The sequence below is a fragment of the Oratosquilla oratoria genome, chromosome 33, assembly GCF_046742065.1.
Source record: "Oratosquilla oratoria isolate Oo_2021 chromosome 33, ASM4674206v1, whole genome shotgun sequence".
In the NCBI taxonomy this organism is placed as follows: domain Eukaryota; kingdom Metazoa; phylum Arthropoda; class Malacostraca; order Stomatopoda; family Squillidae; genus Oratosquilla; species Oratosquilla oratoria.
The window spans coordinates 12,891,324-12,916,376 of NC_134809.1; the positions used below are offsets into that span (position 1 = coordinate 12,891,324).

The 25,053-nt window shown below is 39.4% G+C and overlaps 1 protein-coding gene across 1 annotated transcript in view; it reads right to left on the bottom strand.

The window, feature by feature from the left end:
* Nucleotides 1-10,341: 10,341 nt before the first annotated feature.
* Nucleotides 10,342-25,053, bottom strand: part of Sec10 (Exocyst complex component Sec10) — a 31,718-nt gene continuing 17,006 nt past the window's right edge. The window contains exons 10-16 of the mRNA XM_076172625.1: nucleotides 24,770-24,905; nucleotides 22,611-22,704; nucleotides 21,178-21,316; nucleotides 18,594-18,789; nucleotides 16,853-17,009; nucleotides 15,292-15,452; nucleotides 10,342-13,800 (exon numbers count right to left, since the gene is read on the bottom strand). Of these exons, the coding sequence (XP_076028740.1) occupies nucleotides 13,714-13,800; nucleotides 15,292-15,452; nucleotides 16,853-17,009; nucleotides 18,594-18,789; nucleotides 21,178-21,316; nucleotides 22,611-22,704; nucleotides 24,770-24,905 (970 nt within the window). The 3' untranslated portion in view covers nucleotides 10,342-13,713. The remainder of the gene's footprint in view (nucleotides 13,801-15,291; nucleotides 15,453-16,852; nucleotides 17,010-18,593; nucleotides 18,790-21,177; nucleotides 21,317-22,610; nucleotides 22,705-24,769; nucleotides 24,906-25,053) is intronic.

The window sequence follows — 25,053 nt, forward strand, 5'->3', positions numbered from 1 at the left end:
TTGTTGGCGTCCTGCCTCGCGGGTGCTTTTTCATTCCTCCTCTCATGGACCCCCCCAAGCCTCCCCCGCCCCTCTCTACATTAACGATCACACCATAGGCTGCCTCACATAGAACCACGCACATCTGGGGAATACTGGCAGCGCGAAGGAATTGACGCGGTATCCCCAAGGTGGAAGATTTCTGGTGACACCCCGAGAGGAGGGCGATTGGCACTTTCCTCCGTTACTCTAGGGCAGTGTTTCCCAAACTTTTCCAACACGTGACTCCTTTCAATATAACCAAACCTACCATGACCCCCATCTTTATAAACCTTCTGACAACGTCCTAATTTTTAATATCGCAGATACATTACTTTAAACTATATTAATCACAGTACAGAGAGAAATAACAAAGAATATATTATTGTTTATCAATGTTTATTAACAAGAATTGATCTGATAATATATTTGAATGAGAAGGATATATTTTCTTTTTTGATACAAGCAAATCAACACGCGGGTCTGTGTGGCTGAATGTACATACAGTTGGACCCTCCATAACCGCCAGGTAGGCTCATGACCCACAGTTTGGGAACCCCTGTTCTAGGGTCATAACTCATGACGTAGGGAACCTAAAATAACCGGCACCACCATCACCACTACCAGCAAAAACAACAACAACAATAACAACAACAACACGACACTATTTTTGAAACCTGGCGTGTTGTACCCAAGACTTCATTCGTTTGAGACGAGATTTCCTGTCAGATGTGGTGGTGGTGGGGAGGGCGAAGGGTTTAGATCGAGATCTTGATCTGGCGAAAGGAGTCATCTGAGACATCTGGCACTGACTGCAGATCATGTCCGTAACTGAAAAGTCAAGGAGCGTCCGCCAAGATACCCTCAACCTTAACTTACACTCTCTGAAAAGACGCAGAGTGCGGGGTGATCTAATAGAGGTGTTTAAGTGGGTCAAAGGCTTTAACAAGGGTGACGCAAACAAGGTCATCATATTAAGACAACAGGACAGGACTCGCGGTAATGTATTTAAACTGGACAAATTTAGATTTAAGAAGGAAATGGGCAAGGATTGGTTTACAAATAGGGTGGTCAACCAATGGAACAGACTTAGTAACCACGTAGTGAGCGCTGAAACTATCAGTTGTTTTAAGAAACGGTTAGACAACTTTATGGATGGGGATGACAGGTGGTCATGGACATGAAACTGCCTAGTGTAGGCCTCATGGTCTCTTGCAGTCTCCTTCATTCTTAGGAGTCCTGGATAGTCAGGACAAGGAACAGATAGTCTCTGGTAGCCATTGGGAATCGACCCAGAGCCCACGAAGGCGAGATGGAAACCTGTGTAGACAAGAAGATGGTAGGAGTTTTCCGCATATCGGGGTTCATAGGGTCGAACTGGATTATTCCGTCGCTAGGACCTCATGAACCCCGGCACCAGAGCTCCCGTCTCCTCCGGAGATCCCGCCGAAGCAGAATCCACTGGCACAACTCCGCCTCACCTCTCTCTGCCAGTGCTTGCCTGAATACGAGTATATCCCTTTGTTCTAGAGGAGATCATGAGAGATAGAGAGATAGAGAGATAAGGAGATAGAGAGATAGAGAGAGATGGAGAAATGGAGAGATAGAGAGATAGAGAGAGAGGGAGGGAAGGAGATCGAGAGAGAGAGGGAGGGAGGGAGAGGGAGAGAGAGAGAGAGAGGGAGGGAGGGAGAGAGAGAGAGGGAGGGAGGGAGAGAGAGAGAGAGAGAGAGAGGGAGGGAGGGAGAGGGAGTGAGGGAGAGGGAGAGAGAGAGAGAGAGAGGAAGAGAGAGAAAAGACAAAAGAAAGAGGAGGGGGAAGAGAGAAAGAAAGAGAGAGAGAGAGGGAGAGGGAGAGAGAGAGAGAGAGAGAGAGAGAGAGAGAGAGAGAGAGAGAGAGCAAATCTCCTTCGGACCTGGAGTTCATTTACCGCCTTTTTAGGATCAATGCCTCCCATTCTCTGGCTGGCCATGTTCCAGCATTTCTACTGCTACACATGATTATTGACTGTTTCAAGTTCTTGGTCACTATACAAGGGGAGTTTCGTCAAGATGGAATTGCGACACCTTCCCCAAGTATTATCTGACGTCAGCTGGTCGACAGTATTACTGTAGAATCAAATCCCTTAACAGAGCAGGGCGCGTTACCACCGGAGGGGTAGTGCGTTACCGAAAACTCTAGGGTGCATTTCCGTCAATGCGTATTATATACATATATATGTATATGAATGAAATAATTAAATGCATAGGTATGGTTAAATAATAAACAAACAGGTAAATATTAAATAATAATGAATTGACAGATATCTAATAATAAATGAAAATCAAACAAATAATAACAAACACTCAGATTTGTTATTTTGATTCGTTGTTGTTTTTTTAAGTCGCCGTTTCTTCCCCCTTTCTATTTTGTCAAATATCAATTGTTATCTATCTTTCCATTATCATGACACATTTTATACAATTTACCAGGGAATCTCGCTGGCCGAGCGGGTTAGGTCGTCGTTACTTGCGGCGAAGGTCGAGGGGATGGCGGTTCGAGTCCTGCCACCGGCGAAGTTGGACCAAAGGTATGGTTCATCAAATTCCCCGCTACAAGGCCCTCTGTAAGGGACACTGTCCTAGCCTCCTGATAGTAGGGAGTTTGTGACGGTAAACCAAATCACATCAGGACTTATACTCAGGACTGATCATCACCCAAATATAAAGTCGTACAATAACAGGCTTTGTCAGACACTGAATGACCTACAGGGTGGTCCAAATGTCTTGTTACCCCTACCAGTAGAGGTACAAGTATTACAGTAATACAAAATACATGTCCTTGATCCAGGCTGCTTGTATGGGCACAAGAGCGTGTGCATTCAGGCAAGAGCATAACGGGGGTTGTGCGACATGACGTCACCGAAAGATTCGGCAAACCAGCTCCTCCGAAGACAATACTGCGATGGAAACATTTTGTTCCAGTGTTCTTATTTTTTCTATTGTTGTTCTTACAGTAAATTAACTGAATCCAAGACATGTATTTTGTATTACTGTAATACTTGTACCTCTATTGGTAAGGGTAACAAGGCATTCGGTCGACCACCCTGTAGATTCAACTACCTCACTTGGGACACCGAGACGTTAACTTTACAAAATCTCTTCACTGAGTGGATCTATGCTGAACCGGTGATCGTGGTCGGTTACCTGGGGACCGTGGTTCTCCTACAAGAGAGAACCGGAGCAAGGGATTGATTGATACTTGGCCAGCGTCAAATAATTCTATTATGCTATTGAGGGAAAGACTTATTTCAATGTCGTCTTCACCACTCAAGGTCGATTCACGCCAAGGTCTATACACCCCTTACCCGATTTGAAATAATCGTCTGACATTTGCCACAAGAAATATATATATATGGTGCACCACAGTTCTGAAGAGGTGTAAAATAATCGACACCTATAAAAAAACACCTACTTTAAGGACTTCATTTTGGCTAAAGCCAGATTATTTCATTTGAGTGAGTGAGGCATCTTGGCAGTGAAAAGATGATAGCTCGATTAACGCCTCTAACATGATGGTGTACTTTATGGCTTTTATTCTGCTTAATGCCGGACAATTTCATTAACCTAAGAGCACATAAAGCTCCTTTTAAAGGAGAAATTTTTTTATATTTCAAACTTAATCATACGTAAGTTATGTGCGAAAAATTTTCTTTCATTAATATGTAACGGAAAACGATGTTATATATCAACGAACAAAATGGAAGTTTTCACGCATAACGTACATATAATAAAATTCGAAGTTTTTTTGTTCCTTTAAAGGAGCATTATGCGTTTATAGGTTAACCTTGTGTGACGTCACTACTCTGGAGTTCAGGAAGCTACTCTGTGACCTGTGGGCCGCGTGCCAAGGCACGGTGCCAATAGGGGCTCAGGCACCTGACCACAGCTATGACGGGGTGCTGAAAGCTTTGTAAACCAAGTGTGTGAAATATTAACATTTTCACTCAATCAGCCGTTACCCATAAAACGATGTGACAAAAAGATATGACAAAACGATGTGGTTAAAAGTTATGGAGGAGGAAACATCCTTTCATTCCTCCTACTCTCTCACTCCCATCATTAGACACGTTCCCTTCACTCCCTCCTGCTTTAATCATGTAAAGATTGCACCTCATCACAACCTGGAAAAATAAATAAAAATAATTAATTCCTTGATAACAGGGGATTCTTCTAAGGTGATTAAACTTGTCTGGCATTAGAACACAATCCTTGCCCATTGGTAGATGATGCTTAGAACGCTTTGTACGTTCATCATACATGTGAATCATTCCTTGTTTTTAACAAAAACAATTAACTTTTTAACATCACTGGGTTCCTCTACTCAAGCATATCCCCACCTTTTCCAACCCTAGCACCCCTTGTAGCCAAGTCTAAGCAGTCTTGTACCCCTAATATCTTATTATGTAGTTCAGTTCGAAGCTTTAAGATTCGTTTAGATAAACATCTAAGCAAGATACTGTAATACTGTTATTTATTTTATATTATTTGTTTATCTGTTTATTATTTGTTTGGTTTTCATTTACTATTTATCACTCAATTTACTATTATTTACTATTTACCTGTTTGATTATTAACCATATCTATGCATTTATTTTATTTATTATTATTTATATTGTTATATATTTTCTATCATTACTATGATTTTTTTTTTTTTGCATCCGACCTAGTTATGGACCAAAAGGTCTCCTGTCGGCATGCTCTGCCTTTGTAATTCTTACTAGAAAGAAAAAGGAAAGCGTGTACAAAAATTTCACTGCCATCAATTCACCGCGGAAAAATTCATACATACATACATATACCAAGGCTTACAAGGGAGGTAGCCAAAAAGGAAAAGGCATAAAATCATTCCCACCCATTCCATCCCTGAATACACTCCACCCTCCCTCTTATCTTAGCACCTCCTGGATGACGGGTCATCCCTGCACCTTGTCCACTGCCCTGGGTCACAAGACACAGCACATCCACAGCAAGGCCGCTTCATTAAATCGGCGACCCCCCCCCCATGCATAAAAAGGAGAAGACGGGGAGAAATCCCTTCGGGCTGCATCAAAAAATTTGGAAAAATTCACCGAATGTAAAGTTCGCCGTGGTGAAAATTGACCGTGAGGAAAGTTCGCTGCAAAGCGTTTTGTAAAGGATATATAATTGGCAATCCCATCTCTGTCCCATCCAGAAAAAAGAGAAGAGAAAAATCCCCTCAGGCTGTGTCAAAATATTGTTCATACATAACTACTTCCTACCTCCCATTTTTTTTTCTTGCATCACAGTATCATCTATACACAGCCACTCTCCACTCATCCTTATCTCCTGCCTTCTCCTTTCCTTGCTCAACAGACATTCCCCTACTGATCAGTGCCCCTTTCATCCCATCGATCCATCTCATCCTCAATCATCCCCTGTAGTTCACTCCATCTACCTCTGCCTTCCACACCTTTTACTAATCATTTTCACTCATCTTTCCATGTGTCCAAACCATCCCAATACTCTTTCATCAGCCCTATCTGCCATCTCCTTTTTCCACCCCAGCTCTCCTCCTTACCTCGTTTCTCACTCTACCTAGCCTTGTAACACCTATACTTTTAAGACAGTTTGTCTCACATTTAAACTTTTCCTTTCTGCCTCTCTTGAATTCCAGGTCTCAGCACCATACAGTGCTGTTGGCACAATTACTCCTTCATATAGTCTCCTCTTTGCTTCCATTCCCAAATGCCTATTTCTCATCTTTTAATCCCCCAAGGCACTTACTTCTCTCAGTCTACAATTCAATTCCACTTCCACTCCTCCCTTTCCTGCCATATGTGATTCCAAATACCTAAAGCTAACCACTTCCTCTCTCTGAGACTTCCAACTTGGTGCCATCCTCTCCCCTTGTACATCTCATCAGCTCACTTTTACCCAGATTTATCTTCAACTTTCTCCTATCACCCTCCCAAACTCCTTTAATCCCTCCTCTGACCCTGCTACAAGCAAACAACTGGCTCACCTCCCACTTTTCTCCATTTTTTTTAACCATCTCCAGTCCCCTGCCCATTACCCTTGCATTTACCTCCCACACCATCCCATCCATGTACACATTCAACAGCCATGGCGACATGCCACATCCGTCACAGTTCCACCTCAACCTCAAACCACTTATTCTCTTCATTTTCAATTCTAACATGACCTTTATTAATCTTGTAAAACTCTTGACTGCCCTTAACAGCTTTCCCCCAACCCCATATATCTACAAAACCTCCCACAGTGCCTTTCTGTCAACTGTCATAAGCCATTTCCAACTCCATAAAGGCAGAAAAAACATTTTTACCTTTTGCCAAAGCTTTCTCACATATCTACCTTACCACAAAAATCTGATCCACACAACCCCTACCTTTCCTAAACCCACATTGTTCCTCACCAATAACTTGCAATGTTACTCTCCTATTCCTCTCAAATAAAACCCTCCCAACTACTCGTACAATCAACAAACTGGTACTTTTTCATTATTTTCCTGACAGCTTAGGTGACCTTAATTTGGGTGGCTCCCCAGCCAGATGAAACTGAGAAGGGCTATTTTACTCCCAAAATTCTCCATCAAACACCTACCCAACCTCACACCCACTCTGCTTGGCCTCTTTCACCTTTCATCTTTACTTCATACTTCTCGTGTGCTTCCTCATTTCTTCTTTGCAACCATTCCTCATATGCTTGCTTCTTTGATGCCACTGCTGCCCTCTCACCATTCACTGCCTCTCCTGTTCCCTCTCATTCTCCTCATCCAACACATTATCTTTACACACTTCAGCACTTCCTACTAGAAACATACCCATTCTTCCTTTATTTCTATTTCTCCTTTGTTTCATTACATCTAATACCTCTCTCAACTTTGCCTGATAATATATTATGAAAATAACTGAAGAAGACCAGTGTTCAAATCCAACAGCCTGCTACTGGGGACTGATTTGCCTTGGAAATTCAAGCACACTAGGTAATGGTGATGACTGACTGAAACTAAACATTTCCTGACATGAGCTTATGACACTCAGGAAGAAATGAAAGTCTGAATCTTATCAAGTTCACTACTTTTTCTTTTATAAACAATAATAAAAATTCCATATTTTGTATTATAGTCTCTTAAATAGTCTGAAATTAAATTACCTTTATAAAAAAAAAATCTTTTAAGAATTTGCTTTTCTTACACTGTACATTCATAATAACTGTTGCCTCCAGTTTCAGCGATAACTTGCAGCCCTACAGCAACTAGCAATGGTCCTCAGGCTCTCCCACAGATCTCTCAGGGAAGAAACATATGACTGTTGTTTGTGTTCTGTAGTGTGGGACTATTTCTCTGTCACCAGCTTACTGCAGGATAGTAGTCACAAGTTGTCCGCTCTTCTTGTGAGAAATGGAAGTTTGTTTCAGCTGTGTTGGCATTTAATATCACCAAGCTATATTACAAACACTCCTGTAATGATTTCCCAATACCAAGGTGTGATCTGTTTATCAGTACCAACAAATAAAAACTGTGATACTTCAGTGAAAATTACAAAGCTGAACATGGCAGTGCGATGGAAGTGGATTGGGTTCTTGTTTCTGATACATGAAACATGTTCATCTGTGTTGCCTATGAGTGATACCACAAGTAAAGTATTTTAGTTTATGAGTAATATATAGGAAACTTGGGCATTATCTTAGTAGAGGGAGAGACATTGATATGGCTAAGAACCAATTTACTTTACCTTATAATGTTTTTGGTTAGTACAACCTATTTAGTGCTTGTAAATTTTGTCTGATTTGGTTCTGTGTCAGCTGTCTGCTGGCTAACACAAATTCTTGGAAGTTAGATGGGAGTAGAACTGCCTTACATTGTGGAAATCAACTTATCCAGCAAATAATCTCAAGATCGACTTGTACACTGACATATGTGGTAATTTGTTTTAAGCACCATTGAACTGCCAGGATTAGAATAAAACTTCTGCATTCCAAAAATTTTGCATTTTACTTGATTCCATATCCCCGCTTCTGTAGCACCTGATCTTTCCTCCTACATCCTTATATAAGTTTGATTTTGTAAGCAAACATACTCAAACTTCAATTGAAGCAATGAGTACATTGAGTATACAGTATCTGTCATATTTAGTTTCTAGTGTATGTCAAAGTGGTACATCATGTAGATAAAGGATGGGTGATTTGTACCCTAAGCAAGAACCATACCATATAGTTTGAATAGAAAAGAAATAAAGAAAGCAAAAGCATGAAAGAAAGAAAAATGGGAGGAAGAAAAGAAGACGAGCACAAAGAAGAAACAGAGAGAGATTGGATGTAGTAAGTTTTAACTTGTTCTTGTAAAACTTGTCTCATCAAATGGAACCTGCACATCCCATCCCCAGACCTTATTCATAGCTGCTCCATGAATTCACTGTCTTTTATACCAAACCCAGACCCCACTTAATTTAAGTTACTTGCCATTGGACCATCATCTCGGTACATAACATTTCATCTAAGCAGCAATATCTAAATCTTAAAAACAACTTTTCACTATACACAAACATTTCATAAACTGGCTCTTAAAACACCCAGTTTCATCAAATAAGGTATACTCATAAAATTACCATCCAATATCTAAATCTTAAAAACAACTTTTCGCTATAAACAAACATTTCATAAATTGGCTTTTAAAACATCCAGTTTCACTGAATAAGGTATACTCATAAAATTACCACCCATAGGATTCATACCAAGCTCATCCATAAAGACAAAATGAAATGAATGATGGTGTAAACCATCCAGTCCTTTCTGTAGATGATGGGAATGACTAGCCCTATTTTTTCAAACAGAAAGAAATAGCACCAACATAATAAATATGTAATCAATTCCTAATGAAGACAAAGATGACTGACTTGTCTACTCTATAACATTTTTTCTCTTATTTCCTTTGATACTAGAATTTCTGGTTCTTTCTCATTCTTATCTCTAGTAACTGAAAAAAAATAGTTTAAGCCCTTTTCATATGCCTTAACCATAGATATATGTCTCTATTCTTCTGCTCCCGTAAGGCTATGAAAAAGGCTACTCTTCTGTACACCAACATAGATTTAAAGAGGGCCACTCCATGAACATACTGCTCACAAATATTTCCCAACAAATCTTGGAGGGGTTCAACAAGAAAGATCCAACAGAAAGAATGTTTATGGTAGCTATAGACATAAATAAGGCATTTGATAAAGTTCCCAGACTCATACTATCAAAAAAGATCATAATGACAGATATTCATTATCACAAGAAATGGCCAACCCCTTAGCAGATAGTAATTCAAAATAATAATTTTTGGGACTAAAAGACTGTACAACAGTGCATCCCAAAGAATGATACTCTCACATATGCTTTTTAATCTCTTCACAAGCACTCTCCTTGTTCCCCCTTTTTTCAAGTAAACAGTGAAATGTAGACAGAGTGATGCAAATGGATCTTCAGTGTTCAACTTTAACAATTTGTTTACATTGAAATAAAGAAAACAAAGGACCAATGATGTGGTTGTCCTGCAAGATGGACTGCAAAGCTGCCCATTTTCAAAACCCACAACCCCCTTACCTTCATCAGGAGTTGTACCTCATGGGCTGACACTCAAGTCTCCAGATTGGGCTCAAGATCTTTCTCTCCTCTTCTGACCACTTTCAGCCAGTGACATAGAAACAGTGCCATACTCATACAACACAAACAATAGTCCAAAGTCTCTTCCCAGAGAGATCTGTGGGATGTTCTGAGGACCTCATATTAAGACAACAGGGCAGGACTCACAGTAATGGATATAAATTGGACAAATTTAGATTTAAGAAGGAAATAGGCAAGAATTGGTTTACTAATAGAGTGGTCAACAAATGGAATAGACTTAGTAACCATGTAGTGAGTGCTGAAACTATCGGTTGTTTTAAGAAATAGATAACCTTATGGATGGGGATGACAGGTGGTAATATACATGGAATTCCCCAGGGTAGGCTTTATGGTCTCTTGCAGTCTCCTTCATTCTTATGTTCTCATGTTCTTATGTTCTTTGCCAGTCACTGTAGGGCAGCAAGTTCTCCACTTAGTGAAACTCAGGGCAACAATTGATTGATTAGATTATATAAAGCAGGTCAGAAGGTCACCCTTACTTGGAAAGGTCCACCTCAAGACTCCTGACTCCTAGTCTTCTCACACCTCTACCCAAAGATTGCGTTCGGTAATCTGCTGCATCAAGTGGATTTGTTGTGACAACACAAGGCTGCCATTTGACTACAACTGTGTGAGGCCATGACTTCCTGCTCTAACAAGTTTTCTCCCCGTCTTCTCTTTTTACTGCATGAGGGGATGGACAGGGTAATACAACTAGGTAGATACAACTAAAAGGGTGGTTACTGATTAAGTGAAGTGACCTTGCTGTGGATGTTCTGCATCTTGTTGCATTGCTTCCCAGGACAGTGGGTAGGATACAGGGATTACCCATCATCCATTAGGAGCTAAGATGAGAAGAAGGAAAGGGTGGTGGATGGGAGTAGAATGAGTAGGAGCGGGTACTTTGGTTTGATTTGGCTACCTCCCTTGTAAAGGGGAAAAAGCCCTTGGTATATAGATCAATTGATAGACTTGAAATGTATTTACAGATACAGTATACTTATGATATGTTTAATATTATATTGTAATATATTAGAAATGTTGTAAAGTTCACTGCCAGTATTTCCTTTACCACAATTTGTAAATTTTGTCTTGCTTCACAAAATTATTGGTAGCACTGTATTTGAATTGTCTGCACCAATTTCTGATTTATTTTATTTGGAATTCATTATATTTCACCAATAGATATGTGTATAATATTGATATTTGGGTGAATGAGTTGTTTACATTGTCTGCTTGTCAGCTGTTGCAAATGGTGACTGTGTCTGTATGCTAAGTTTGCTGTGCTGTTATTCTAATAATATTAAATATAATAATAATATCAACATAATCTAATAATATAATCTGTTATAATAATATAATCCAGCTTCCCACACATACATGTAAGTATCAGTAGAAAATACTGAGTGTTTTATGATGTTCTCCACAGACATGTGTAAGTATAAGTAAAAAATGTTGAGTTGCAGAATTGTAGGACCATTGACAGTGGTGCTACTCTAAACCACAGGATATTAAGGTTAAGATTCTGTACAGGTTGTACAAGACAACTCCTTGTTTTAGGGTGATTATTTTAGTTCAAATACCATCGTATATGCCATGATATATGATAATAAAACTCAATGCAATGATTGATTGATTTAGTAGTCAAGCATAAATAAATATCTTATGGCCAGGATCCGAGATGACTTTCTAGGATATGCTGATGTAATGCTGGAGTTTATTTAGGAGGAGGAGGAGAAGGAAGAAGAGAAGATGAAGAAGATGGAAGGAAGAGAAAGAATGAAAGAAAAACAAAGAACAAAAGAAAGAAAAAGAAAATGGAGGAGAAAGAAAGCAAGCAAAAGAAAGAAAAAAAAAGTTTCCTCAAGTTTCACAAAGTCAAAAACCCATAGCATCTGATCTTCAGGCTCTCTCTCAGATCTGAGCAAAAAAAGAAAAAAAAAAAAAAAAAAAAAACTGGACTATTGTTTGTGTTGCCTTGGTGTGGGACTATTTCAAGGTCACTTGCTGAAAATGATACGAGGTATCCTGTACACCTTTAGAGCATATAGAATAATAAATAAAAACAACTTCGATGTTTCTTGAATTAAACCTTACATACTAAATCAATAGCACATTTGCAATGAACATTATGCTTGGAAATTTCATCACATGGACCCTTTTCTGATTACCAGGTTTGAATCACAGAATTTTTTTTTTACATTGGTAGCGGAGCGGACTTGTAACCACGAGGTTGGCAGATTGACCCCCGCCCGGGCCAGTGAACTTAAGCTGTTTACTGGGGAGGTTACTGCCGTGGCTGGGCACTATGGTTGGGGGTGTTGAGGCTTGCCTCAACTGACGTTCTGAGGAGTGTCTGAGAAGACTGATATCAAAACTGAAACCCAGCAACTTTAATTTTTAACCTTTGGTTGTCAGGGGCCAATGTTAGGCATATGTAGTCCAGAATATTCGAACCAAATGTACAAGACAAAAACCAAATGACATAAGGAGAAAAGTCACACAAATGACATCCTTCCCCACGATTCTTTACATATTTTTCTCTCTGGATATGGGTTCTCCCTCCATGCCTAGGCGTTTACTTACAAACAACTGACCTCAGTATTTTTTTCATCAAATTTTGTTGTGATGTGAACCTAAAAATGTACAATTACTGTAAAGAACTCTTGTTCTGTTCTGTACTCTAGATCTAATGTTGCCAATACAGTCTCCTAATCTCCTGAACATGGCATCCCTCATACTTTACAAAATTGTTATGGTAACAACAGAAGATGCTCACTGGCTGGGCGGATTAGGGCATCGTTATTTGTGGTGGAGGTTGAGATGATGGTGATTTGAGCCCTGCGAGTTCATTAAATTCCATGCTACGAAGTCCACTGTAAGGGGCACTGTCCTAGCCTCCCGATAGGGGGGAGTTTGTGACTTTAAACCAAATCATTAAACCAAATCAACGACAGAAGATCCTATGAGGCTGAGTGGTTGATGGGGATCTTAACTGATCAAACGAGACAGCTTCAGGCAGGAATCTATCCTGTAAATGTATAAAATTGTCTATCCTTAGATGGAACAAACTATAACATGTCACCAAGCTGAAGATATTACTCAGCTTCTTACATATCTCTTTCTGAATTTCATTTCTCCTCTGGTGCCTGAAGGCATGCATGAAAAAGAGTCTACAGAAATTGCAAAGGTGAATCAGTTCTTCAGATGTAGTTATGAAATGATGACCTCTAAAGATGCAAATTGCATTGTGAGTTCAGTATTGGTGATCTACTGTAGGACCAGCCTATCTCCTGTGGAATGATACAGCCTTTGTACCTCCTCATAGTGGCTTAACCTGTCTAGGCAACATTGTACGTATAATTAGAAGTATGTAAAGATTGACAAATATGGAGGTGAGGTGACAAAATGAAAAGTTAAGGCTATGGTATGGAATTTTATTCAGAATCAGATGTTTTGACCTCTTGGGTCTTTCTCAGAGGACTGAAAATAGAAGAATCAAAATACATCAACAGCTTTGTGATCTGACGACCCTACGTGACCTCACCCCGGTCTCATTATCTCACACTCATCAGCTGCCATATTCTAGCCTTAACTTTTCATTCTGCCACCTCATCTCCATAGTTAGAAATATATGTTTAATTAATTATGGTTGTGTTAGAATGGCTGTTGTTGTGACTGTATTCTGACATCAGTGTAATTACCTAGGCCATACTGACTGAATGCTGGCACTGAAATGTCTATTGAATTTATTATTCCTCCCAATGAAGAGAACTAAGGTGTTATATGTCAAGTGGAATAATATCTTCATTATCAAAGACATCTGACATCGTGGTATATGATATATTCCAGCACAAATTTTCAATCCTTACAAAACAGTTTCAAGTCAGGTGCTCTAAACTTCTGTTTGTGTACACCTGTATACATTCATACATACATACATATATACATAAAATTTTGATTTTATTTTAATTTTTAAGTAGTGCTTCTGAGTGATGCTAAACCACAGGATCTTTTGTGCCTGCCTCTACTTAAGTTGATTGCCAAGTTTGGCTGTCTTGTAGTCCGAGCGTAGCTGAATAAATGTGGCCAGAACTGTTCGATCCAGCCCAGACTGGAAAGAAAGAAAACATGAGCATTTGAAAAAAATAAATAAATAAATAAATAAAATAAAATGAATAATTAAAAATAATAATAATAATATCCATCATTTACATACATTTAAAAACAAATACTACATGACAGACTTAACAATTTTATCCTTAAAAAAAAAAAAAAATAAAAAAAAAAAAAAATAAATAAATAATGATAATAATAATAATAATAATTATATTCTACCTATCTACATACCAAAAGGCTTCTTCCCTCTTATGAGGGAGGTATCCAACCAGGGTCTACTCGCTTATCCCACACCCACTGTTTCTCCCACTGTCCTGGTTCAGAAGCAATGCAGCAAGACACAGCACTTCCACAGCAAGGCCCCACAGTCTAAGTTGGTTTATCCCCACACCTTCATTTACATTGCAATTGGATGGGATAATGGTAGCAGTAGTGTTAGTTCATCTTCTGCCCTGTTTTCTTAACTGTAGCTTAGTTTAGTAAACACAAACAGCCTTGTTAGGGCCAGTAGGCCTGCTGTTGTTTGTTCTTTCTTTGTGTTCCTTTGAGTACATGGCAATCCTCCATCCTTGTCCCCTCATAAGTAAATAGAGAAGACAGGGAGAAATTCCTTTGGATTGGGTCAGTTTATCATTAATTCACACCCACTATCATTCACTCCTATCTCTAGCCCTCTCCCTTCCCTGCTCAACGGACATTCACTTTTTACCCAAAGCCCTCTTTAGTCCATCCATCCATCCATCCCATTATTGGTCTTCCCTTCAAGTCCGCTCCATCCACCTCCGTTTTCTACACTCTGCTAGTCTTTCTTCACTTAGTCTTTAAAATGCCCAAACCATCACAGTATTTTTTCATCAACCCTATCTGCCAGCTCTCAGGCCTCCCTCCACTCCTACTCTCCACATCACCTCCTCATTTCTTACTCTATCTATTCTTGTAACTTCCACCATATTTCTCAAACATTTAATTTCAAATACATTTAAATATAAAATCAATGACAGTCATTACAGCATTTTGCTTAGATGTTTATCTAAATGAATCTTAGACTCTGCTCTAGCACTGTGTATTTCAGCACTACTTCTGATCCAGGTAATAGACAGAGGAAAGTGATCTCCCTTCATTCACAAAGAGAAAAAGAATGGGTGTTGTTGGTGTTGTTGTTCCCTAGACTGTCTGTCCGAGCAGTCCTGTCTCCCCAAGGAATGCCATGGCCGAAACGGGGTTTTCCCCACAAATCCTTTATGGAGTGTATGATGTGTTGTTTGCGTGTGTGACTGTGTATAATGCAGTCTCCCATGACGAATGGGTGTTGGATGGAAGGGTGCATTCCTTGGCTGGCTACTCCTCTTATAAAGTGTAAGAGGCCTTTCGGTATATAGTACAGAACATTGCTGTGCTTGAGAAGATGGAAAAGTACAAAACACTTAAATTAAGTACAAAAATCAATGAGTAACCTTTTAAAATACAAAAGAATCGTGTTACTTACTAGTTGGTCTCCAGAACACACTTGCTTAAGATTCTCTGGAGACACTTGGAGAAGTTTGCAGAGGGTGTGGAGAGTGTCAAATAGGGAATTGACTAATGGCACTTTGAAGCCAGTTACGCACTTTCTGTAGTCATTTACATCACAAATCACAGCCATGGCACCTAAAATATAAGCATGACATGTCATTAGCACAAATGTCCATTAGTACAGTGAGTCCTCCTTATACAGTAATTCTTTATCCGGTAAACTCACAGTTGCGGTATTTGGTAATTACTACCCTCAATTCTATCTACAGTAAGAAAAACTCACAGATACAGTATCTGCTCGTGTTTTATTTACACCGTAATGTAGCGCTACCATGCTGTGCGGCCACCACAACAATCAGTCTCTTCCTGCGTTCGGTATATGGCAATTTCAATTTGCAGTAAAGTTTTCAGGAATGCATATGTACTGTATAACGAGGACTTACTGTATATCAAATACAAGCACATGCACACAAATGTGAATTTGAAACTAGGCATGATAAATTGAGGAGTAAGAGACAGGACCCCATGAGTATTGCTGTATTAATGTAAACAACAATTAGACGAAGACCATAACGGTCTTCGTCTTATAAAAAGCAAGCCGCTCAGGCGAGGGTTTGAATCCCAGTGGGAGAGTTTATTTACAAAGGATTACAAAGGATTACAAAGGCGGAGCATGCCGACAGACCTTTTGGTCCATATCTAGGTCGGATGCAAAAAAAATCATAATAATAATAAAATAATAAATAAAAACTATAATAATGTAAATAACAAATAAAATACATAAATAAATGCCATAATGACACAAACATATATATATATATAACAATGATAATAATAATAATCACGAAGAACCCACAATCGGAATAAAAGGAAACTTCAGAAGAATGTACTTTCCTGAAAATGGCTATAGCTATTCGCCGAAATATAGAAGTTACACTTTCTTCTAAAGTGTCCTTTTATTCCAACTGTGGGTTCTTCGTGATTATTATTTACAAATGTGCTACAACATTTTGTCTAAGTACATACATACATATACCAAGGCTTTTTCCCCCTTCCAAGGGAGGTAGCCACAAAAGGAAAGGCATAAAAACACTCCCACCCATTTCATCCCTAAATACACTCCACACCCCTCCCACCCTTCCTCTCATCTGAGCACCTCCTGGATGACGGGTCATCCCTGAACCCTGCCCACCGCCCTGGGTCAGAAGCAGTGTCACAAGACACAGTACATCCACAGCAAGGCCGCTTCATTTAATCGGCGACCCCCCCTCTCCGTCCCCCTTTGCATATAAGGAGAGGACGGGGAGAAATCCCTTCGGGCTGCGTCAAAATTTACTCACACATACTACCCCACCCCCCACCCCCCCGCCTATTCCTCCTCATGTCGTCACAACATCATCCATATACAACCATTCTCCACTCACCTCTGTCTTCCGTCCTCTTCCTTCCTTCCTCAACAGTGATATATATATATATATATAAAATGAAGATGCACACATACAAACAAAAAACATATATCAAAAGTACCTACTCACCTGTAGTATTGTATTCAAATCTCATGAGATGGTCAAAGATGGTACGATGTAATCTTATGCCAAGCTCCAGTAGAACACTTTCGAGGTTGTGTCCATCTAAAGAATCACGAAGTTTCTCCAGCACACTGTTTATCCAACGCACAACGTGTTGACATGCCTAAAATAAAAAATTGAACAGCTGCCAGGTCACATGAAGAATTGTCACCCCATGAGATCCCACTTAAAGAACTGTCACCCCAGTATGCCAAATATCAAGAGTGGAATAAAGATTAGGTTAGGTTAGGCTGAATGAGGGTTATGCTTATTGTCATCAACTTATACAACTGAAGAATTATAAACCCAGGATGATGGCCCACATGAAGAATTGTCACCCTAGGATAGCCCACATGAAGATTTGCCACCCTGTCCAAGTCTGGGGTGACGATTCTTCATGTGATCCCAGCTGCCTTAAGATTCAATGACAATAAACAGATATGAAGAGATGTGAACACAATAAACAGATATGAAGAGATGTGAACACAATAAACAGATATGAAGAGATGTGAACACAATAAACAGATAAGAACAGACGTGAACATCAGTCTAAGGGACCTCCTATAGATCTCAAACTAAAGATAAGTATCTATGCATAGTAGTCTTGCGAGATGGTAATCATAGAGAATAATCTCCATCTCCAAGACTTGCAGAGCCTAAGTGACACCCCCCCCCTTTCCCCATCACCACTTCCCATCTCCACCATTCCTTACTGCCTATTATAGCTATTGGCTTGCTAAATAAACAGATTTTAAAAATGTTATTTAATGTCCCTACTGCAGAGAGAACAAGGGAAAATATTTCATACTAGACAAATTACCCGCGTGTTGCTGCAGGCAAATGATGATCATTTTAATTTTGATAGATTTTGTGGAGAAAAGTTACATGTATCAATATAACTCATTGGAAAAGGTGACACAAATAAAGTGTTAAGAAAGAAAAAAATAAATAAATAAACAAATGAATAAATAAAAAAATTGAGGAGGGAGACGCCCTTTGGAAATAAAATATATTTGGCTGTAAGAGAACAATTGAACTAATTTTTTATTATTTTTGAATTCGAGTAAATTACCGCCCTCGAAAAATAAAAATAAAAATAACCAATATGTCAACATTTGGTAAAATTACACAATCATTTTACATTTACATGCTTTCTCCTTACAAAGGCTATCATAGTTTTTGGCAACATTAATTTCACAAATATAAATAATATTTATGAACACATACAATGGTTTGTTTAATCATAGTAATTTTTGTCACAAAATGCCAATAGTATTAAGGGGACACTACAGTAGTGCCATGTTACCCCACCATACCCCTTTAACCCTTAACCCTCACCAATTTTTTTTAATGAAATATAGTTATCCCAGTACCTGAAGTGATAGGGTATCAGAATATATATGGTTATGGGGGCCTATCTCCAAAACCCTAGGAGTTCATGTACAAAGAAATAAACAAACAAACAAACAGACAGAAGCTACTACTTTATTATAGTAGATATTGTTGATTCTCAAGCAAAATTTGTATATTATGGTAAAATATTTAGGGCTCCTCTAACTTTTTTTCTATAATTATTTTATCAGCTTTGTGGGTGGTATGTCCAAACTAGAATTACTGCCTCCCTAAATGTGCTGCCCCCCTAGACATACCAGGTGCTGTAAATTTCTATATACATTTGTTTATAATATCTAAATACAAAGAGACTTACTGGTGTAGCATTAGCTATGAGAATATCATCATTGTCAGGCTTGAAGTCTGTGCGCTTCTGTTCAGAATTTAAGAGATGGCGAGCGTAACTACATACAGCGTTGACAGTCCGGTCCAAACCCAAATCCAGTTTCTGCTCCACACTGACCTGTAGCTGTTTCTTCTTTTGTAAGCAGTCCCCATGTTTTGGAGTTGATCTGCAAAGTTTTCATATATACTACAACATAAGAAAAAACAAGGTTGGTTCTAAAGTTTCTGTATAATATTAGCTAAGATGAATGATATGAAAGACCTGAATAATGCAGATCACAGTATCTTTAGCCTTTCTCATCAAGATGTCATTGGGAGAATCTTATATACATATTCCACATTTCATACTTTTACATAAATATCATGCAATCAGGGCCCCGACAAGGGGAGGGGCAGGGGGCAATGCCTCGGGGTGGCAATTTTTTTTTTTTTTTAAGGGGGGGGGCATCACTTTTGGTGAAATGAAGGTGAAGCACATTCCCCCTAATGTACTTTTAATCCATGATTCATTTATCATGAGTTGTGTGTATGAATGATGTGTGTATAAACATTGTTTTGTGGATGAATGTTACATGTGAATCGTGCTGGTGACCATCAGATGTGGAAGGTGGTGGTTGTTGTTGTTGTTGTCGTTCCCTAGACTGTCTGTCCGAGCAGTCCCGTCTCCCCAAGGAAGGCCACAGCCGAAACTGGGTTTTCCCACAAATCCTTTATAGAGTGTATGTTGTGTTGTTTGCGTGCATGATTGTGTATAATGCAGTCTTCCATTATGTGTTGTATGGTATGGGGTGAAGTGTTACATCCTGGGCAGCTGTTCACAACACGGTCGTCCAGCCTCTTCTGGTAGCTTAGAAGTGCTGGGTGGTGACCGCATCGCAGTCTGGCCAAGTGGACTCTGTCCTTACGTGGGAGAGAGGATTCAGAAGGGTGGATATCAGGGGGTCTGGCATGCAGCAGTGTGTTGTCTTTCAGTGTGTTAATGGAGCGGTGAGTGATATGATTATGAATATGTTTCCGGAGGCTGGTATTTGGTGGTTGTGGAGGAAGAGAAGAGAGTATCTGTGTGTAATAAAGGTCTATGGGTGTAGTTTTAATGTTTCTTGGTGTGTGTGGGTGTTCTGCTATGTAGTGTAGCGGGTGTGATGTGTTTGTGGTGGCTGCAGCAAGTGTTTGTGTGCCTCTCATGTCGAGGTGGTCCTTGACTTTGAGGACTTTTGTTTCATGGTGTAAATGGTCTGTAGGTGATGTATTTGTGCAGCCTGTAATTGTTTTTAGGGCTTTGTTTTGTATGATTTGAAGGGTGTTGTGGTGTGTCTCACTGAGATTAGGAGCCCATGCAGGACTCGCATAATTCATCACTGAGCGTATGCATTGTTTGTATATTGTTATATTAGTTTCTTTGTTTTGTCCAAATGTTGTTCCAGTGATTGACTTAAGTGCGTTAAGTCTAGGTGTGCATTTGTTTTTTATGTTTGTGAGGTGTTGTTTGAAAGACATGGATGTATCGTATGTTACACCAAGAATTTTCGGTGTGTTTGTGTGTGGTATTAGAGTGTTGTTGATGTAGAGATGAGGTATGTATTTGTGTTCTTTTGTCCAGTTGGTGAGAAGTGTTGCTGTAGATTTGGTTGGAGCTATTTTGAGTCTGTTTGTGATGAACCATGTGTTGAGTGTGTCAAGGTAAGGCTGGATTATTTCTGCAGCTTTGTCTGTGTTACGATGTGTGCATGTGATTGTTATGTCGTCTGCGTAGGAAGAGATTTGTATTTCTGAGGTGTCTGGCGTGGGTAAGTCATGCATGTATAGATTAAATAATGTGGGGGATAGAACTGAGCCCTGTGGTACTCCGTTCTTAATGTTTCTGATGTGCGATGATTGGCCATTATATGACACATGAGCATTCCTGCCTGCCAGATAATTGGCCAGCCATCTTTTGGTGTTATTGTGCATGTCTGTGTTATATATTATATTTGTTAGGTTGTGGCGGGGGATAGCATCAAAAGCTTTACTAATGTCCAATGTTATAAGAAGTGTTCTGTGGTGGGGCCTATCTGAATTGATGCCATATAAAATTCTTTGTGTGAGGTTTGTCAGAAGAGTGTTTGTGGAGTGTAGTGGCCTAAAACCGTGTTGTGAGTCAGCAAGGGGAATATATGGTGTGACAAGTTTAAGTATTAGGCGTTCAATGACTTTAGAGGGGGTGCAGAGAAGTGTGATTGGGCGGTGCGATGTTGGGATTGTTGGGTCTTTGTTCGGTTTTGGAATGGTGATTATTTTACCATGCTTCCAGATGTCGGGTATAGTGTTGTGTGAATAGCTGTAGTTTGCAATGTTTGTGAGTGCGTGTATACCTTGTGGTCCAATGTGTTTTAGGTGGATGTTGCTTATGTTATCAGGGCCACAGGCAGATGAGTGCTTGAGACTATGCATTATGAGTTTTGTCTGACTGTCTATGAAGGGTGGTGGTGGTAGTGGTGGTGTGTGTGGGGTGTGGGGTGGGGGCACTTACCCATGTTGGGGCCCTGCATGCAATGAAACATCAATGACAAACTCACATGACCAAGGGCACCAAACTATCGTGGAAGAGTTTCTCCAAAAGATGTACCATTGAATTACTCTGATGCACGACTTCAAAGAAGCTTATTTCTGGCGGTGCTTTTACCTCCCCGCTTGGAATGGCTTGGAGACCCAATTCTGAAAAGTGACAGCATTTCAGTATTTTCATCATTCACAGATACATGTTCTTATATTCCACCATTTCATATATGAAGAAGGTATTCAGTGGGGAATTACACAATTTTTATTTTGTATACCAAAGACCTTTTCCCCTTGTGAGGGGCTCTTTACTTAATCTAGTCTCTAAAGCAGTGGGTTCTTAACCCCTGGGTCGTGACCCAAATTTGGGTCGCCAAGCCATTTTATTGGGTCGCTAAGGGTTTGCAGAAAATGATTATTTTCCCACTACATATATATTATAATTATATAATGTAATAATTAAAATACATGATGCCTAGTTTTAGGATTCTAAGCAGACCATGATTAAATAATTTTGTTTCTAAAACCCGCTTTTAAAAGCATAATCATATTACTTATAAATACAATTCGTATATCTAAGTAGGCTTGGGTCTTGATGCTTCATTTGTGCAAAATTTTGGGTCGCTGCCAAAAAAGGTTAAGAACCACTGCTCTAAAGAGAGGTATGAACCACACTGGCATGTTTACATTCAGGACACTATCCATCATTAAATTAGCACCAACACAGAATAGGCCTGGCCACAGATTCAAACTGCCAAGGATGCAACCATCACATAGATGACACACAGCACCTCATTCTACAATGCCCAGGATGGATGACCGCATTGTGGACAAATGCCAAGGATGTAACACTTCACCCCATACTATTCAACATGTCATGGAAGACTGCATTACACACAATCATGCAAGCAAACAACAGAACACACACTCCATAAAGGATTTATGGGAAAACCCTGTTTTGGCAATAGCATTCCTTGGGGAGATGGGACTGCTCGGACAGACAGTCTAGGGAACAACAACGACAACAATGCCCCACACTAATAATCCATAGGGAACAACATAGTATTTCTTCCCTGAGTAACTTATGGGCCCACTCAGGGGCCACTGCTGATTACCAAGGAGCCATGGGTTTCCTGCATGTCATTACCTAAAGGTAGCCGCCATTGGTCCCACGAAGTAAATAACTATATACACTACAGTGAGGCCTCTTATTAACGGACATTAATTAGCTGTGTTTGCGGTGTTTTTCGCAAAGTTTTTGCTGTTGTTTAGTGCGTGCAATCACTATGCCACCCAAAAACCACTCCAAATTAACGGATTATTTACATTAACGGACACCGTTACCCCCCTTTTAGTCCGTTAATGAGAGGTAGTACTGTATATTCTGCCCAATACTGGCAGAGTACCTAAATCACATTGCTAAGTATTTTGACATTTCTGAGTACCCACTCACCTATGGCATAATCTACATGGTCAAGGAGCAATGCCTTCACTAGCAAATCAAATATTTGCACAGCATTATTCTGAACGTCTGATGGTGTTGACAGCTGAAACCCAATGAGACACAGTTAATGATTTACCAAAAACTTTTATTATAAAAAAGAAAAAGAAAAAGTTAAAGATTATTCATAAACAGTACTGCTATTTCCTATGAAATATTGCGAGAAAGAAAAGAGGGAAGAAAGAAGAAGAAAAAAAAAGTTATATATTGATGCTGCCATTCTCTTCATATTCTGTACCATTACATCTTGTTTATGAATCTAATAGAGGTCTTCAAGTGGATCAAAGGCTTTAACAAGGATGATGCAAACAAGGTCATCATACTAAGACAACAGGGCAGTACTCACAGTAATGGATTTAAATTGGACAAATTTAGATTTATGAAGGAAATAGGCAAGAATTGGTTTACTAATAGGGTGGTCAACGAATGAAATGGACTTAGTAACCATGTGGTGAGCACTGAAACTATCAGCTGTTTTGAGAAACGGTTAGACAACTTTATGGATGGGGATGACAGGTGATGGATATGGAGCTGCCTAGTGTAGGCCTTATTGTCTCTTGCAGTCTCCTTCATTCTTATGTTCTTATGAATGTTGTGGATTTACAATATGAAAAAAGAAAGAAATAAAAAAGTCAGTTTAACCCCTTCCATACGGTGCCGCACACGTAGGCGTCATGGACTTAGATCTCGGTGGCAGCAGCCAATGCCAGCCGTACGACGTGTCGTAATAATACTCGCATCATAAAATATAGTCACCGCTTATATCGATCGTTCTCTCTTCACCCGTGAATTTTGATAACCATAGAAAATGCGATTACAAAAGAATTAGAAAGAATGTCATTATGGAGGGGCGACTACAATAAATATAATCAAGACGCCGATATGGCAGCCTCGCGAATACACTCGCTCCCCATGATGCCTACGTGTGCGGCACCATATGGAAGGGGTTAAACTGTACATACACAAAAAATGCCTCTGTGGTGGTATGGTCCCCAAAAAGAGTAACAAATATAAGTGAGATCAAGAGAATACAAAGGGCAGCAAACTGGTTCCCAGCCTGGTGGAGACAACATGGGAGACTAAAAACACGGTACCTGGCAACATTGAAAGATCGAAAGAGAAAGGGGTGACTTGTTTTCATTATTCAGGTTGCTAAAGGGGATAGGCTACATTGATTGAATAGAGGTCTTGATTAGGGATGAAAAGGCTTCAAGAGGTCACAAGAACCAATTGAGAAAGACTAAATGCCTCAAGGATGTCAGTTTGCTATAAAGCAGAAACAATACATAAATTCAAATCTAAATATGATAACTGGAAAATAAGGATATAGGCCAAGTTGGACCCATAAATTAATTTGAAGGGATGACAATTAATTTGCAAGTAAGAGAGAAATCCCAGTATGTGTTGCTTCTTTTCTATAATCTAAAATTAAGTAATGGTAGTGATGAGAGCTGGTAACTGATGAGAACTGGTCAGGCACCTAGGTTGGATGGGTATTATCCAAAGTGTCTGAAGAAGGAAGGTACAGTAATAGTGGACTGACTACTGAGGTTGTTTAATGTTTGTCTAAGGGACAGGAGAGTGCCAGAGGACTGGAGCAGTGCCTGTGTAGTTCTGCTTTACAAAGGAAAAGGGGACAAATGTGATTGTAGTAGTTTTAGAGATCAGTTTGTTGAGTGTAGTTGGAAAGGCTTATGGAGGGGTTTTAACTGAAAGAATTAGGAGAGGAATAGAGGAAATAACTGGATGGGAGTGGTGGATGGAGTGGAATGGGTGGTAGAGAATGTATCTTTGACTACTTCCTTTACAAGGGGGAAGAAGCCTTTAGTATATGGATAGATATATAAATTATTTCACTTATGTAATCAATTAATCTCTTGCAGGAGACACAAGATTTTTAAGTATCCTGTCATGGCCACTAGATTAATTCCTAAGTCACTCAAGAGATGAAATAGAAATGTAACTATCATCTATTTATATGATGCAATTCCTGAACTTTCTTTAAAACTTTTTTATGCACTAAGTAATCTATAATCACAAGCTTCACAAAGGATAATCTATAACAATCTATGCAAAATACAATGGGAAAAAAAAAAAAAAAGCTTACTGACCATCTGACATCGTTTAAAGGCTTGCTTGGTTTCCTGCAGAAGCGAGATGGCTACCTCTTCTGACAAGAAAGTTTCGCCACCAAAGGTTGCTTTATTACCAATCACATCCTGGATGTTACGTCGAATCTCATTGATCCTGAACAATAAAAAGATCACTTATTGTTACCAGTAAAGTCACACTAGCTACATGGAAGGTTACCAGTCTTGGGTAAGGATTGACCTTATATAAAGATATAAACATTAATAACAAAAACTGTTGTACGTGAATGGAGAATGGTTGTGTA